Source organism: Alnus glutinosa, chromosome 6 (assembly GCF_958979055.1).
Source record: "Alnus glutinosa chromosome 6, dhAlnGlut1.1, whole genome shotgun sequence".
NCBI lineage: Eukaryota > Viridiplantae > Streptophyta > Magnoliopsida > Fagales > Betulaceae > Alnus > Alnus glutinosa.
Genome location: NC_084891.1, coordinates 25495309 through 25513398, shown reverse-complemented (window position 1 = coordinate 25513398; position 18090 = coordinate 25495309). Strand labels below are relative to the sequence as shown.

The following is an 18090-nucleotide window of genomic DNA, read 5'->3' as shown; positions in this document are numbered from 1 at the left end:
CTATTACTATATGATGGAGAAAGCGCCAAGCAGACCGGAGGTAAGATGAGCATCAGCTGCGTACTGACAATTAAACTGTCAAGTTTCAGGCAAAGGGTCCATCAATGAATTGTAGTCAAATAACAAGGCATGGCGAGAAGCCGATCGAGTCGATCCTTTTCTCTTTGTCCTGAACTACTTGTTTTATGGTGTCTCCAAATGCCTAAAAATATTGCATTCAATTTAGGAGACCCATTTATGATGTAATTGATTAAAGAGCCCAAACCACCATTTTATATGGTACCTGTACTGAATTGCTAGCAATTTTATGAGATTCACCTACCCAAACCAAACAGGTGTGGGTGAGATCAGGATCGGATTGTCAAGCTGTTCTTTGTCTCGAACGACTTCTAAATTGTAGGTTTTATTAAAAATGTGGCATGCTACCGAGGTAGTAAAAAATAATATTTCTTCCTAAAAGGCTTATTATATTCTTCACTTTTGAAGACGTTTCTTCTTCAGAAAATCAAAAGGCAGCTTTTGGCATAGAGCTTTTGTACACACCATAAAACATGCCACCTTTTAAAAGGCTGATTTCTTGGAAATTATAAGGGATCGTTACTCGTGTGAGTGAGCTTTCTGAGACTTGTTTGGACAGGTAAATTACATAAAATTTTTTTCATATTTATTACTCAAATTACTAAAAAAAAAAAAAAAACCCAAATAGTAAAATTGCTGGGATCTTTAGTCTGCTCAAACATGCCTACGAAAAGGTGGGGTTATGGGCATGTACCCATGTGAGCACACTGCCCGGTAGGTTTTGGAAGTAGCAAGTTTGAATGATGTGGAGAAGCAGAGTCAAAACATTGGGAATCCAAATGGAGGTTTGGACAGGTACCATATAAAATGTTTTTTACTTGGTACCTGTCTAAACCAAGTAAACAAGAAATGTTTTTTCTATTAAGTGGTCTCCAACGGCAACATATTCAATAACTTCAAACGTGGAAATTGCACCTTCACTTTTGAGATGAGAGTTATTACAGGACATCATTTTCACAAACTGATCATGTACTTCTTTGAACTTCGCATTTGTGTAGACAACTTGAAACTGTTTCTCTATCTGCAAGGCGCTTATACATGAGATTGTGCGATTGAAAGAATCAAAATCAGCACGTGTCTCACTCTCGACCATTCTCCTTAAAGCATTATCATATTCATCAACAAATTCTTTCAATGTGGTTCGTGAGTGCACGTACCCATCAAAAAATGCGTTCATACTTTCACTTCGCTGTGTAGTGTTCATTCCCGCCCAAAACGTATCTTTCATGTATGCCGGCACCCAAAATGTCTTCTCCCTATATAACCCATTCAACCATGCATTATCATGAAGGTTATACTTCTCCAGTAGATCTTTCCAGTTTTCCTCATATTCTTCACACGTTTGAGAGTCATACAAACATTTATTTATGGCACTCTTAATGCCATCAAAATTAGTATGTGATCCAAATTTTTCAGGGAACTTTTTCATAATATGCCACAGACAATATCTATGTCGAGTTCCAGGGAAAACAATAGCAATTGCATTTTTCATAGCTCTATCCTGGTCTGTTATAATTGCTTTAGGGGCTTGGCCATTCATGCACTCCAACCAACATTTAAACAACCACACAAATGTGTCTGTATCCTCACTTGAAATTAGTCCTGCCCCCAAAAGTATAGATTGACCATGATGATTCACTCCTACAAAAGGAGCAAAGGGCATGTCATAGCTATTGGTCAAATACGTTGTGTCAAACGTAATAACATCTCCAAAGAAATCATATGCTGCCCTACTCCGTGCATCCGCCCAAAAAACATTTCGTAACCTACAATCATCATCCATATCTATCATAAAGTAGAAGCCACTATTTTGCTTTTGCATTCTTCTGAAGTAATCACAAAGTGCTTGGGCACCCCCTTTACCAAGACGGAGTTCTTTTGCCTTATTAATATAATTCCGACAATCTCTCTCTCCAAAAGAAATACTCTCAAACCCCCCACTTTCAACGACTAACGAATTGAAATTCTTACTCAGACGTATTCCTGCTCTATCATTTAGCTCAAGTCTTCTTTTTGCAGCATCATTAATTTTTCTATTGCTTCTAAAAAATCTCGCTTTACCCGGGCTTAACGAATGATTATGCGTCAGCTCAACTTTACTCAAAAACCACGTTCCATCACCACATAATTTCGCACAAATCCTAGCACCACACCCTGTTCTATTAGTTGTTGGAATTGGCTTCGCAACATCATTTGTAGCTCGCTCGTCACCTCCACGAGTACATATAAGCATTATGTAACTTTTTATACCCTTCGTTTTTCTCGAGGTTCTATGAGCTACACCAAACCCAGCTTGCTTAGCATACCTCCTATAATAAGAGCAAACTTCTTCCATTGAACTAAAAGTCATTGATGACTTCGGCTCTTCAATTTTCTCATCATCCTTTAACACCACAGGTAAGACCACATTTTCTTCCTTATCACTCAACTCTTCATCTGGATTAAAAGTCATTAAATCCTTTGGTTCTTCAACTTTCTCATCATCCTTATCACTCAACTCTTCATCTGAAATAAACGTCGTTAAATCATTCGGTTCTTCAACTTTTTCACCCACATCTATCCAAAAAAGAATACAATGTGTATTTATAAAAAAAGCTTAGAATAATAATAAAGAAATAAAAACAAAAAAAGTCAAAAATCTAACCATTTTGATGGTCGTCTTGATGGGTTAAAGCACTGTCAAATTGACCCTCGGTATCCAATCGTGAACTTGAAGAGTCCATTTTGGAAAATGCTATATTAAAAAGCACTACAAGTTAATTTGCACCCAAAATGTAAGAATTTGTTAATAATAATAAAATTCTATTACACATTAGAGAATTGTAGAAAAAGTAAGGCTAGACATGAATATATAACACAAGAATAGTGAAAGAAAATTATAGAAATGAGGGATTCAAGGTGGAAGAAAATTATAGTCAAATTTATTAGAGATGAGGGATTCAAGGTGGAAGAAAATTATAGTCAAATTTATTATAGAAATCTACTTGCATAATTAACATCCTCCTATGGTTAATTGATAAAAAAAATTTCCCACATATTGTATTTTTTACAATATCAAATTTATTAGAGATGAGGGAGGAGGGCATGACATTAATGCAATCCGGGAAAATTGATTGCATTTTCCCATTTTTGCCAGACATGCACGCAATGGGCTTAAATTACAGCCCAAGTCACTACCAGTAAAGGTATGCCTGGTTTGTTCACCAACTTATTGGTGGATTAACTTCTTTGTCAATATTGACCTAACTCCTTCCATTTAACCAAAGAAAAATGCTAGACGACATATGTCAGCATGCCATTGCAGGGTGTTAATTTTTTTAATGGCTAGCTAACATAGCTCCAATCACACGCCGACACATATAATTGATTCATCAACATTGGTTTCCCACGTATTTTTAAACTTCATGCTTTAATGTAGTAGTGGGATCAATATACATCAATCTAATCTAAATTATCTAATTAAGTATTTAAACAAATACATATTCAACTAATTATTTGTAAGTCTAAAGCTGTGGGGTGCTTTTCACCCTAATTAAGAAACAAAAAGAGGTCCTTCCATGGTTGGTAAGAAGATTCCTAATCAAAATTAGCATGAACAGTTCAAAAGTGTCTGAACAAAACATCAACACCACATAACAACAACTCAATAGGAAAAAGAGAGGAAGAGAATGTCAAGGACCAAATTGTTAATGACAGCTAAATCAATCAAAGAGACAACAAAATCGAGTGGAAGGAAGAGTATAAATTGTTATGACAGCTAAATCAATCAAAGAGAAAACACAATCGAGTGGTAGAGTATAAACAAAGGTAGCTAGACAGGAATAGGAGAATAAAACAACCACATAATGAGTGAAAACATGAAAGTAAATGTAACCTAAGTTTTATTCATGAGATAACTCATTCCAAGGCACTCCCATATGAAGAAGAGGATAGCCCATATTAGGAAAGAAAAGGCAAGTGGTAAGAAATCCTTAGCCTAAGTAATATGCATATATAATTGACAGGAAGAGGAACATACTTGTTGAGGTTGAGGTTGAGGTTGAGGTTGTAATTGAGACAGACTTTTCTTCTCCACCAAACTGTTTACAAGGTCAAACCAGGGAAATAGAAAAGATTATTCAGCCCCACTTGACAGCCAAGCCAAACCAAACCAAACCAAACCAATGTTGATGAATCAATGAGCACATGCTGAAAATTCTATTCCGGAGGCAAATTTCAGAACTCGGAGGACTGGGCAGCGTTGGAAGCACCGGACGACGGACGACGGAAGCGCCGGAAGACGGACGACGGAAGCACCGGACGACGGAGCCGGCGACGTCACTGACCGGAGGCAAATTTCAGAACTCGGAGGACTGGGCAGCGTTGGAAGCACCGGAAGACGGACGGCGGACGACGGGTGCGCCGGACGACGGACGACGGGTTCTCCAGAGGACTGTGCAGCGTTGGACGGCGTGCGCCGGACGACGAACGACGCACGACGGACGACGGGTTCTATCACCGGGCGACGGGTGAGACGGACGACGGACGACGCACGACGGTAGCCGGACGACGGGTATTCCAGATCTGTACGGAGAGAGATTTCAGAGAGAGAGAGAGGTGTTCGGTAGAAATCTGAAATTTGAAATTCCCACGGTTTTTGGTCGTCCGGTTTTTACTAGCAGCATGACGAAAAGAGAAAAAAAAAATAATATTTTATTACTGCCACGTTGGCATGTTGTGGAGAAGATGTGTATAAGATGTGTATAGATCATTACTCATACCCTCCTACTCTCATGACTTCCCTGTGAAATTTACAGGGGAAGATTTGCAGGCACTCCTGTTGAAAGACATTGGCATGGGAGTTAGTGTGATTATACTGTTGATGTTTTTTTTTTTTTTTTTGTTGGTGGGGTATGTAACATTTTTTGTGTCGGGAGTTTTTTAAGGCACCAACCACATTATATTGGGTGTAATTTCCTCCTGACAGCACTTTCTAGTGAACATCATTTTGATGTTCTTTTTGAAACTAATTAACTAGAATAAGGATTACACTAATCCCAGGTAAAATCATCGTAGGGTTCTTCTTATATTTGATGAGTTCGGGCCAGTGTGAGTACTCTATCTTGTAAAGAGTATTGACTCAGGCCCGATTGGTCAAGGTTCTGCCTAGAAAAGGCAACTAACTTCGTAGCACCCAATCACTTCCCTTAACTAGGAAAGAAGCCTCAGAATGACCACATTAATGACACCGCTTATTTTCATCATCGGTGGAACATGCAAAGTATAAATGCTTTCCTTACCTTCCTCATCGGAGGAGCCAGTTGGGCATTTTATGCCACCTGACCCAGTTGGCCGAGTAAGCAAGTAACTCATACGTCTTGACGAGACGTGGCAGGAGCCAGCGTGTGCATTAGCCCACCCCGTAAGTAAGCCAAGATATAAAAGGAGAGGCGAGTTCTTATACACCCTAAGATATATGTTTTTACTGTACATTAAGGTTCTTATATCGAGAGAACTATCGCTTCGAGTCACGACTTAAATATTAGAAATATTTCTTGCCGGCTCATTCCGACAGGCCTCTAGGTCATTCTTTTTTAAGCCTGTGCAAGACTGACACCCATACTCAAGCAAAGAAGGTATTTTGAGCGAAGAAGTAAGAAGATTTCGCCTCTATCAATTATATTATTCCATTTTTGTATGCATTTCTCAATATTTCTCCCTTCGAAGAATCAACGAAATATTCAAGCTAAATCATTCATTACATTTCTTATAATAGTATACTTCCTACGAAATATGGAAGAAAACATACATCACCAACTCACTGTTATACCTTTGGTTCATCAAGGGAGTTGTTATATATGCTTAATTTATATACGTAAATTACTTTTTAAATATATGTAAAATAGTTAATGTTTTGTCTTATTTTGACTTTAATGTCTCAGTTTTAAATTTTAGTATGAGAAATGGCCCCATGCATGTCGGCATGCATGCATGTGACAGATAAGATAAGCTGGGGCCTGAAATTCTAATTTTGAGAATTAAGGATTTGGTTTTATTTATTTATTTGTAATAAAGGATTTGTGTTTTGACCATGTAACAATTTGGTCATTAATTACGTCAATTTTTCACTCAAGCTTTAGACGATAAACATTTTCTTCGTCGAAATTGTGCTACGTACGTGTATTAAAAAGTTATATTCTCATGCCACGTATGTACGTAAATAATAATTAAAAAAAGACCAAAAAGAAAAGAAAAAAAATTCACACCTCTTCTCTCCACCCTTGTAGAGGCGGCCGGCAATACCCACATGCAAGGTGGATGGTAGCTCCACTTTTGGAAGGTGACTACACGACTCAACCTTCTGTTGTGAGGTGGCCACCTTCCTTATTTTTATTCTTACGTGTAAATTAAGGCTTCATTTGTTTTAACATAAAATATTTTATATTAGGAAAGATTTTTAGCAAAATCATTTTTTAGGGAATTGATTTTAGCTGAAACATTTTTTGTGTTTGATTCATATGAAAAATCAGAGACGATGAGCAACTTTCGGCGGCAGCGACCAAAAATGGACGGCGAATTAAGGAGAGTGGCAGATATTAGCAACCAGGGGGAGAGCTAAGATTTGAGATTTGGAAGGGCCAAATTGAAAAAAAAAAAATTGGAGGGCCAAAACAAAAAAAATAAAAAAAATCAGGAGAACAATTTATTTATTTATTTTTGTTTTGGGGAACCATGCACCTTGGGCCTTGGGGGGCCTGCCCTGTCAGCGACCTTTGGTGACGGATTCCAGTGACCTCTGGCAGTGGCGAAGAATAAATTACAAGAGAGAATTTGTAAGAGATTGAGAAGATCAAATCCAGAAAATGGTTTACGATTTTAGAAAAAGAAAAACAAATTTAAGGAAATTAAGAGAAAGTTTTCCTTGTCAACCTAAAATATTTTTGATTTGACCACGATTTTCGATCATAACAAACATTTTTAACCCCAATTAAATATAAAGGGCCTTAGTATTTTTGTGGGGCCTTTATAAAATAGGGAAACTCAAGTGCCTACCCAATTGAGTCGCCCCTGCCATGGAGATGCAATGGCCACCGTCATAGCTGTGGAGCCATGGAGGTAGCATCATATCCATGGGGACCAACCTCCATAACCATTCTTCGTGACTGTGATGGTTGGTTGAGAAATCAGAGAGAGAGAGAAGAAAGAGGGAAAATGAAAGGGTATAATTGAAAAGAAAAAAAATTGTCATCGAAAAATTGACTAAAATATTACAAAATAAAAAAACTGAAGTCTTAAAATGAAAATAAGGCAAGGCAAAACACAGAATGTGTTTAATGTGATTTCCATAAACAAAAATGGATCAAATAGATAACGAAAATTGTGCCGACAAGTAGTACTGAAGGCTTAATTTGTCCTTGATGAAGAAATTAGTTGATCAATGATCATATTGCAAATATTTGGGGAATGTTTTCCTTTAAATTGTTGTTTTACAGCTTATTAAGCCATAGATTCATTTTCTAGTTGTAAATTGTTTTTTGGAAGAAAGAAAACAAAAGAAAATCTCAAAGTTAGAAAGCAAAGATTGATTCCCAAACAGGCCGGCAGAAATATATACATATATATATGTCAACCTTTCTTCTCCTCCTCCTTAAATCCCTCTACTGATCCTCCCTTGACACGATCGACGATGAAAAGGTTTTGGTAGGGATATAGGTAGGTAGGTAGGTAGTAAAGATAGGAATAAAAGAAATTATTCACTTGTAAAGTCTAGAAATGACAAAATCCAACAAGCTCTTAAAGGAAAATATGCTTTGGATCCCATTGTACGTACCCAAATATATATATATATATAAGGAGAAAATGTTGATGATCAACTCAATATGAACAGTGTTGGGCTAAAATCCAAGAGGTGCAACAGCTAAAAGTATATGTGTACGTGACAACTTGTTACAACTTTCAACTAAAAATATTAATATTATTTGTACAATTGTACTGTACATGTTATAAATGGGCACCTAATGCTTTGAAACATGACACATATATACGTACTAAAAATTCAGCAGGCAGGGCCGAAAGATTAATTGTTGGCATGCACGCTGAGGACCCAAGAAGCATGCATACATCATACATGAATCCTGCAGTGCAGCTGGCATGGGTAAATAATTCATTCATCACTTGATTCACTTGGGAGCACCTCTATCTTCTTTCTAAACTAGCATTTAATTAATTGGATTAATTAATTCTATATATATATATATATATATATATTTGAAACCATTCACAGTACTCTTGATGACATTAATTAATTGAAGTAAATAAAATTAAATAACATAAATACTGGATTGGGGTCCTTAAATATCATACTGCCGTTAATTATGAGTAAAAACTTGGGTCCAGATGATACCTGGCTAGCCAATAACGTTGGTGCCTCCAGAAAATTTGCATTGAGACCGGGTCGGTGAATACTATGGTCAGTATGTGTTTACGATTTAAAAACGCAGTTAAATATTTGGTAAATTTATAGATTGACCTTTAAAATAGTGTCTTTTTTATAAACGTACTTTATTTCCTGCGATTTAAATATATAGATTTTTTTTTTTTTTTTTAACGTTTTCAAATCATTTTTTTTTAAAAAAAAAAAAAACACACTTCCAAACTACACATTTTCTATGATTTTGTTTAAAACGTGGAAGCTTGGACGGTCGAGATCTCAATGGATTTGGACTCGTCGGTGTTTGGTCTGTCGACTGGCACATCTAACAAGGTGATTGGCTGAGTTGCACGGCAAAATGTTGGGTTGGTGCATGGCGTGCGGCTGTCTTCCGTGGCCGATCTTCCACATTTCAACAGATCTATACTCGCAAGCTTGATTTTGGGATTATCTTAATTTTCAGATTGAGCTATGGCGAAAGCGTGAAAGAGATTAGCAGCAGCTTTAGAGGCGTGAGGCGGCGTATGAACGATTGAAATTATGAAGCAGTCGTAGAACACACAAAGGATGCCTGGAAAACGTGAAGGACGTTGAAGGCTACAAGAAAGTGGTTTTGATACCATGTTAAATGTATTGGAGAAAGAAATAAAGAAAAAAGAGCTCAAGCGTAAATAGGCGTATATGCTACATCTTTATAACTATATTGATGTGTATAAAATAATATTATATATGTTTCTATTTATAAAGAGACAATGAGTAGCGAACAAAAAAAAAATGTAAATAAGGTAGAAAATAAATCCTAATAAAAAACAGAATATTCTTATCAAAATCAAACTGTGAAGTGCCAAAACGTCCTCTCGACGAGGGACTTGGTCGATCGTCAAATAATTATGGCCAAAGAAAAAAGAGAAATATTCAGAGTAGGAGCAGCCTAAAATTTGGATCTTGTTTGATTAACTTCGAATTAATTATTTTCTTAATTTGTTTCAATAACCCTCGAAAATAATAGGAAAAGAAAAAGGCGTACGTAATTGACCCATCGGCGCTGGAAAACAAATACAGTAAATTTATTTTACATGAAAATGTTTTAGTATGAGAATTATAGAAAAGCATGGAATAGTTTATTGTGAAATGAGCCCATTTTTATCCCATACGCATGCATGATTCGATGTTTCCAGCTTTCTATTCAATTATACGATTTGTATAAAAGTCCAGTTTTTAAGAACAGTCTTAAGAAAAAAGTAAAAGGAATTTCAGTAATAAGAAAGAGAATTTAACCCCAATGGGGTGGCCTAAATGGTAAGACTTGCGGCAGCCTATAGAGATATCATTCATTAAGGTCTCGAGTTCGAATTCGATTAGGTGTTACCTTTTTGGGGCCAGCCACTTGAGTATAGCCCGTGTTTAAAGGCTTCATTTCTACATTGGCGTTGGGAATAGGGTCAGGGATTAGTCTAGTGATATGGCTTAGCCTTTGTGCTCGGAAGGCTACCACTGTGTGTGGTACAGCAGCGAACGAAGTATGTTCGGCTAAAGGTGACCCAGGATATCTTGATAAAAAAACAAAAAATTGAATTCAAAATGCGTTAATAAGCAAGGATAGACCCTAAGTCGAGCGGAACAATATGCTTGACAAGTCAAGGTCGATTGAGGTTATACGTCCGGAATTAGGCCAATTTCAATAAATCATATCATATTATATTAATGTTATATTATATAAACATGTGGTGAACTACGCATGGAGCTTATCTTCGTTAATATATATATATATATAAACACAAAGTTTTCTTTGAAGGTCAAGCTAATAATATACTCTAATTACAAACCCAAAGTTTTCTTTTAGTCTTGCCAGCTAACCCACGATCTTCCATTAAGGCTTCAATTAATGTGACAAATACTATTTCATTGTCGATGACATTAGAAAAATCATAGATTGCACTTCAATCCTAGCAAAGCAATACTTCTGTAGGGCTTACCCACATGGTCGACGGCCAGTCAAGATAATGTGCCTCAAACCCACTCCTGCGCCCAATGACTTGGCCGTGGTTGAGATTAATAACTTTTTAACTTTCCTTTTGTTTTGTTTTAGGCCACCTCTCAGTTTCTGTGTAAAATATTTTATTTTGAGAAGTGATTATTTTTTAGCTCGTAAAGATTTTTTATATTTTCATACAATTTAAAGAGATGCAAGAAATGGAAAGACGACGAATAGGAGCGGCGGAGAAAAATTATGAAAAATAAAAGGCATTCTGGGGTGAAATTGAGATCCAGTGTAATTGTCTGCCCATATTACTTACGATTCAGGCAGACAATTATGAAAAAGCCCTTTTAGGACCCACTTACGGGATAAGTATTTGGACAGTCTAAGACATTTTTGGATAGATAAACTCTATAAGGGCTCTCACAATTGCTTGTCTGAGGGTGTGCAATAGCGATGAAAAATAGTTTACGTATATGAGAAGTTGATGCAGGAAGAAATCGGACGCAACTATAAAATTAATTAGTCTATGATGTGGCGATGTGATTGGTTTGATTTAAGCAAGAAAGGGAAGGGTCAACTACTCAAGAAGGAAAGAAGAGACTTTTGGCAAATTGTGATTTAGAAGATATTTTCTACCGAGTTGTCAACATCCATCAAGAGAAAGACCAAGAAGGAAAGAAGAGACTATCGACAAATCTCTTGATTCATCTTTTACAGAATTTCCATATTTATATTTACGTTGTCGTGAAGTAATATTATAGTTATTATATTTTCCCTAATATGGTAATTCTTTGGCACCAAGTATTTTCCATTAATTTGGAGATATTCTTTGGTACCAAGTATTTCCATAATATGCTTATTTGTATTTATTTCAAGTCTTAGGAGATTTTATTAGGGTTTTGCTATTTTTGGTAAAATCCTAGAGGTCGAATTTTCAGCTATATTAACCCGGCTTGTGGGCGTTTTTTCGACAGTTTTGTTGTTTATTGATAATTTTATCGAATTCAGAGTTTTCTCTCTGTTTTTGGGGTGAATTTCTTGTTTTCTTCATTGCAAACTACTTGTTGATTAGCCTGCAGAATAATCGTTATTCTGTCCGGCGTCAATTGGTATCAGAGCTTCAGCACTTTCCTGAGACGAGTTCTTCATCAATTTCGATGGCTGGTGGTCGTAGTCGTGGTGGTCGTCGTGAGCAGGTTCCGAATGAGGAAGCTCCGCACCATGGTCGTTCTTCATCAGTTTTGATGGTTGGTGGTCGTAGTCGTGGTGGTGGTCGTGAGCAGGTTCCGAATGAGGAAGCTCCGCACCATGATCGTAACGTTCAGGATATGATGATTGAGGATTTGCAGAAACAAGTTACAGAGTTAGCCCAGCGCCTAGCAGCGCAGGAATTCGGCAATCGTGAGATGAACTCCGATTCCGATTCCACCTTCGACAACCCGTATCACAATCCTGCTCCATACCGGGAACAACGTGGTCGAGATGAAGAAATTGTTGATGAAGAGTTCCAAGAAGACGAGTTCGTTGATGAGGAGTTCATACATGGAGATGTTCACGATGATGTTGAAAATCTTTCACAAGGATTTGTGGATTGGAATTCTCCCCCAATTTATGATGTCTATCGTGAAGAAGAAGATTTATTGAAAGAGGTAAGTTTTGTGGGTGATACAATAAAATTTATTGAAGAAAATAATGACTACCATGTGCTTGATGAAAGTCCACATGACGAGGGATTTCAGTTGAGTAATGAGGAAATTAGTTATGTTGATTTTCTTGGGATTGAAAATTTTCTATCAAGTTCTTCTAGTAATAATTTGAATGTTGGTTTTGGCGAGATGGATGACAATTTTAATTTTTGCGGTAAAAAAAGAATTGATAATTCATTGAAGACTTTTATGGAGCGTGAATTGGAGAAAATAAATAAAAGACGTGAGAAGATTGAATTATTTCAATTTAGTGTGAGGCTAGTTGTTGTGATGAGTTGCAATTTATTTATCTTCTGGTTTCAAGTTATTTTGGTATTGAGAAATACGAGATGGAATGAATTAATCGGCCTTCCAAAAGATCGAGGTAAAAAAGATTCGAATTCGAAGACGAATTCTTTCCAACCCGGTGAGACTGATGCAGGAGGAAATCGGACGCAACTATAAAATTAATTAGTCTATAATGTGGCGATGTGATTGGTTTGATTTAAGCAAGAAAGGGAAGGATCAACTACTCAAGAAGGAAAGAAGAGACTTTTGGCAAATTGTGATTTAGAAGATATTTTCTACCGAGTTGTCAACATCCATCAAGAGAAAGACCAAGAAGGAAAGAAGAGACTATTGACAAATCTCTTGATTCATCTTTTACAGAATTTTCATATTTATATTTACGTTGTTGTCAAGTAATATTATTGTTATTATATTTTCCCTAATATGGTAATTCTTTGGCACCAAGTATTTTCAATTAATTTGGAGATATTCTTTGGTACCAAGTATTTCCATAATATGCTTATTTGTATTTATTTCAAGTCTTAGGAGATTTTATTAGGGTTTTGCTATTTTTGATAAAATCCTAGAGGTCGAATTTTCAGCTATATTAACCTGGCTTGTGGGCGTTTTTCCGACAGTTTTGTTGTTTATTGATAATTTTATCGAATTCAGAGTTTTCTCTCTGTTTTTTGGGTGAATTTCTTGTTTTCTTCCTTGCAAACTACTTGTTGATTAGCCTGCAGAATAATCGCTATTCTGTCCGGCGTCAATTGGTATCAGAGCTTCAGCACTTTCCTGAGATGAGTTCTTTATCAATTTCGATGGCTGGTGGTCGTAGTCGTGGTGGTCGTCGTGAACAGGTTCCGAATGAGGAAGCTCCGCACCATGGTCGTTCTTCATCAGTTTTGATGGTTGGTGGTCGTAGTCGTGGTGGTCGTCGTGAGCAGGTTCCGAATGAGGAAGCTCCGCACCATGATCGTAACGTTCAGGATATGATGATTGAGGATTTGCAAAGGCAAGTTACAGAGTTAGCCCAGCGCCTAGCGGCGCAGGAATTCGGCAATCGTGAGATGAACTCCGATTCCGATTCCACCTTCGACAACCCGTATCACAATCCTGCTCCATACCGGGAACAACGTGGTCGGGATGAAGACGAGTTCGTTGATGAGGAGTTCATACATGGAGATGTTTATGACGATGTTGAACATGAAGATGTTTAAAATCTTTCACAAGGATTTGTGGATTGGAATTCTCTCCCAATTTATAATGTCTATCATGAAGAAGAAGATTTATTGAAAGAGGTAAGTTTTGTGGGTGATACAATAAAATTTATTGAAGAAAATAATGACTACCATGTGCTTGATGAAAGTCCACATGACGAGGGATTTCAGTTGAGTAATGAGGAAATTAGTTATGTTGATTTTCTTGGGATTGAAAATTTTCTATCAAGTTCTTCTAGTAATAATTTGAATGTTGGTTTTGGCGAGATGGATGACAATTTTAATTTTTGCGGTAAAAAAAGAATTTATAATTCATTGAAGACTTTTATAGAGCGTGAATTGGAGAAAATAAATAAAAGACGTGAGAAGATTAAATTATTTCAATTTAGTGTGAGGCTAGTTGTTGTAATGAGTTGCAATTTATTTATTTTCTGGTTTCAAGTTATTTTGGTATTGAGAAATACGAGATGGAATGAATTAATCGGCCTTCCAAAAGATCGAGGTAAAAAAGATTCGAATTCGAGGACGAATTCTTTCCAACCCGGTGAGACTGATGCAGGAGGAAATCAGACGCAACTATAAAATTAATTAGTCTATGATGTGGCGATGTGAGTGGTTTGATTTAAGCAAGAAAGGGAAGGTTAAACTACTCAAGAAGGAAAGAAGAGACTTTTGGCAAATTGTGATTTAGAAGATATTTTCTACCGAGTTGTCAACATCCATCAAGAGAAAGACCAAGAAGGAAAGAAGAGACTATCGACAAATCTTTTGATTCATTTTTTACAGAATTTTCATATTTATATTTACGTTGTCGTCAAGTAATATTATAGTTATTATATTTTCCCTAATATGGTAATTCTTTGGCACCAAGTATTTTCCATTAATTTGGAGATATTCTTTGGTACCAAGTATTTTTATAATATGCTTATTTGTATTTATTTCAAGTCTTAGGAGATTTTATTAGGGTTTTGCTATTTTTGGTAAAATCCTAGAGGTCGAATTTTCAGCTATATTAACCCGGTTTGTGGGCGTTTTTCCGACAGTTTTGTTTTTTATTGATAATTTTATCGAATTCAGAATTTTCTCTCTGTTTTTGGGGTGAATTTCTTGTTTTCTTCCTTGCAAACTACTTGTTGATTAGCCTGCAGAATAATCACTATTCTGTCCGGCGTCAGAAGTGAAAACCATTTTACTCCTTAAAGAATATTATTTTTCTTAGTCAATTAAAAATATTATCAGGTTGACCAATATTTGATGCTGTTGAGAAGATTACGTCACGTCAAACACTCAATTTTCTTTTAAAAACATATTTAATGCCCAAACAATCATTAATCTAAAAATTCTAATGGCTAATAGCTAAGGCAACCTTGACAAAAAGGAATTAAAGATGAGCTATGATTATTTATCAAATATACTTTGGTGCAAATCAATCTGTTAATAATCTAATCATTGATTATAGATATTTCTTTTCCTAACCTTTGATCCCTTGAATTTTAGCTCGATACTATTTAACATAAGAAAAATGAATATTAGTAGAGAGAAGCAATCATTTCAATCAAATTTATTGAACATGTTTTATCCCATCCAATGCTACCATCTTGATCATTGTCAAATTTGACTAGTCAAGAAACCATCTGGACCGTACCTCACTCAATCGGATCCCTCCAATCACAGAAGATCTTAGTTGCGCCTCACGCCTTATTGGGTACGACCCCATGTACGGCAACCACCTGACAGCCACACAATATCTTCCCATTGGACAGTGTACTCCACGCTCCCCCCACTCGCGTATTAGCAACAGTCCCCCACCCAGCCTATCTGCTCGTGCTCCGAAACAAAATGCTTTCTCAGTCAAACATAGTCTTCCTCAACACACTCACACACACACACGCTCTCTCTATCTCACTCTTAAGAACAGAGCTTCTACAAAAAACATGCCCGTTTTAACCGCTAAAACAGCCTCTTTTGCTAAATTATAGCTCCCCATTGATCCCCATCTCCGCCTTTCTCCCTCAAGTTCTGCCTTTTTGGTCATGGTGGAAAGCCGTGTTTTCTGTCTCCAAATCATGGATGTAGCAGTTAACTCTCCCACTGTGTATTAGATTTTGTGTTTGGATGTAGAGAGAGATAATTAGATAAAGGAAAAGAGAAATAAAAATGGACGATTCTCTGTCTAGCTTACTTTGTCAGGAAAGTGAGACTTGTTTGTATGAAGAGGTGGTTGACGAGGCCAAGTTCACTGAATTTAAGAATTATGATGGCTCAGAAGATGAGTACATGGACATGTTATTTGAAAGAGAAATCTTTTATGGGTTCAAAAGAAATAAGCCTTTGGCGATTGGAAACTCGCTCAAATTTGCTCGCTTGGAGGCTATCACTTGGATTCTCAAAGTTAGTCTAACCCCATTTCTTTATTTTTATTTTCATTGAGCTAGATTAATCAAACTGTAATTGGGGTTGATTTCTGTTTTTGTAAATGAATCCAGACAAGAGCAGCATTCGGATTTCGCTTCCAAACAGTTTATTTGTCTATAACATACTTCGATCGATTCCTTTCAAGGCGGTCCATCGAAGTAAGCTTAGTTTCCTTTCCAATCCCAAAGTTTTTTTGTTGTTGTTGTTGCATGCTTCAATACAAGCCTTTTGATAATCGATGATTGTTCTTGTTGTTGAATCCTCAGAGTGAAAAATTGTGGGCTATTAGATTACTCTCAGTGGCATGTCTTTCTTTGGCTGCAAAGATGGAGGAGTTAAAAGTACCAATGTTATCAGAGTTTCCATTACAAGACTATAACTTCGGGAGCAAGGTGATTCAGAGAATGGAGCTTTTGGTGTTGAGCACATTGGAATGGCGGATGTGCTCCATCTCTCCTTTTGATTTTCTTCATTTCTTCATCACAAAGTTTTGCAAGGAATCTCCACCAAGTAATATAGTGTCTGCTACTGTGGAAATCATCTTGGCTATAATTAGAGGTACTTACGAACTTTTCATGTTGAACTGATATTATTGTACTAATTTCATTTTATATATCTGTGTTGATGTGAGTTTTTTAATGTAGAGGTAAATTTCGAAGATAATCGACCGTCTGTTATAGCTGCTGCAGCCGCCTTGTTGGCTTTGGATGACAGATTAACAAGAAGATCATTGGAGTCGAAGATGAATTCCATTTCTCACTGTAGATTTCTTGAAATTGTGAGTTCGTCGTTATATATTGTTATTCTAGAATTCATTTTCTGATATATAGATTCATTAACTAAAGAAAGAACTATATACCATGTGTTGGCTTTTTGTCACAGGATGATTTGTTTTCATGCTATACTATAATGCGAAGATTAGATATGGAGAAACATAAGATACCAAAGGTTGTAAATTCGCCGGATCTTTCGCCGACCGGATTGAGGTCGATTGATGTTTTAGATATTTCTTCGGTTACTTCTGCTGTCAGCAATAAAAGGAAAAGGCTTACATTCAGTACTTGTGATCAAAGTTGTGGCTTGCCGGGTGATAAACTCTGCTAGAGAAATTTTGACTATTAAGGGCTTTGACAATATCTAATTCTGAATGAAAATTATTGGTCTAATGAGCGTTCTTTAATCAGTTATTAGTGGCATGATTTGGGATTGCTTGAGTCTGCCTTTGAGGCGGCCAGAGAAAGGGGAAACAGAGCTGGAAAAGAGAAACATAAAGCTAAGCTTTGGGGTAGGTATAAAAGCTGATTGTTATTTTAGACCAATGCCACAATGTGGAAAAGAGGGTAGGAGAGAGGAGGAGGGGGGCCTTTGCTTCATTCTTGTTCAATTTTTTTTATTTTTTTTTGTTTAAATCTTTTCTATATTTTGGTTTTCTTTCTGGGTCTGTTGATGTCTTAAGCCAGCTGCCTTTTGATGTGATGCTTGGGATGCTTTGTTGGTGTCTTTGGAAAGGCTGAAAGCAATGGAGACAGAGGGGTAAAGAGGGGTAAGGAGGCTCTGTTTGCTTGATTTGATGCATCTGTGCTGCGGGTTAGCTCTCTGCAAGAAAAGTAGTGTAAAGGTGAACTGTGATTGGATTTGTTTGAATGTTTGGGGAATGCCTTTTGAGGCGGGCCCTGCACTTTTTTTTCTTTCCTTTTTTTTTTTCCCTTCTTGTGAAGCACTGGCTTGGCTGGGGTGACGGGTCATGAAACCCAAGACATTATTGTTTGTGGAATCAAAAGGAATTTCTATGTTGATTATTCTTTGATGAGATATATGACTTTTGTTTTTACTGTGAACTACAATTTTCCAAATCACTTGAGTTCCTCCGTTAATTTTATGATATGGGATTATGGCTCCTTTCACGATGCTACATACTGCTGGCTCTGTAGTTAGGACAGATATTTCTGTATAAAACCTATCGCATTATCTGTTAAAATTGCTAGCAATTCAATCCGTTCACGTGCATCGGTC

General features: G+C 36.8%; 2 protein-coding genes across 2 annotated transcripts; one reads left to right on the top strand and one right to left on the bottom strand.

Annotated features, from left to right (window-relative positions):
* Nucleotides 1–907: 907 nt before the first annotated feature.
* LOC133871661 (protein FAR1-RELATED SEQUENCE 4-like) lies at nucleotides 908–5430 on the bottom strand. Its single transcript, XM_062309089.1, has 3 exons — nucleotides 5358–5430; nucleotides 2034–2583; nucleotides 908–1844 (listed from the first exon to the last, which is right to left on the bottom strand). Exons 1-3 carry the CDS (start codon nucleotides 5428–5430, stop codon nucleotides 908–910), a joined length of 1560 nt encoding a protein of 519 aa, XP_062165073.1.
* Nucleotides 5431–15547: 10117 nt separating this feature from the next.
* On the top strand, nucleotides 15548–17881 carry LOC133871838 (cyclin-D5-1-like). The gene is made up of 5 exons (XM_062309278.1): nucleotides 15548–16053; nucleotides 16149–16235; nucleotides 16344–16635; nucleotides 16722–16855; nucleotides 16960–17881. The coding sequence occupies exons 1-5, from the start codon at nucleotides 15820–15822 to the stop codon at nucleotides 17179–17181; spliced, it is 969 nt and encodes a 322-aa protein (XP_062165262.1). The 5' UTR covers nucleotides 15548–15819; the 3' UTR covers nucleotides 17182–17881.
* The last annotated feature ends 209 nt before the right edge of the window (nucleotides 17882–18090 follow it).

Coding starts and splice junctions, on each gene's coding strand:
- LOC133871838 (XM_062309278.1), top strand. CDS start 15,820: ATGGACGATTCTCTGTCTAGCTTACTTTGTCAGGAAAGTGAGACTTGT. Junction 16,236..16,343: donor TTTCAAGGCGGTCCATCGAA/GTAAGCTTAGTT, acceptor TTGAATCCTCAG/AGTGAAAAATTGTGGGCTAT. Junction 16,636..16,721: donor CATCTTGGCTATAATTAGAG/GTACTTACGAAC, acceptor TTTTTAATGTAG/AGGTAAATTTCGAAGATAAT.
- LOC133871661 (XM_062309089.1), bottom strand. CDS start 5,430: ATGAGTTACTTGCTTACTCGGCCAACTGGGTCAGGTGGCATAAAATGC. Junction 2,584..5,357: donor TGGCTCCTCCGATGAGGAAG/GTAAGGAAAGCA, acceptor CGTTTATTTCAG/ATGAAGAGTTGAGTGATAAG. Junction 1,845..2,033: donor CTGAGTAAGAATTTCAATTC/GTTAGTCGTTGA, acceptor TGATGATTGTAG/GTTACGAAATGTTTTTTGGG.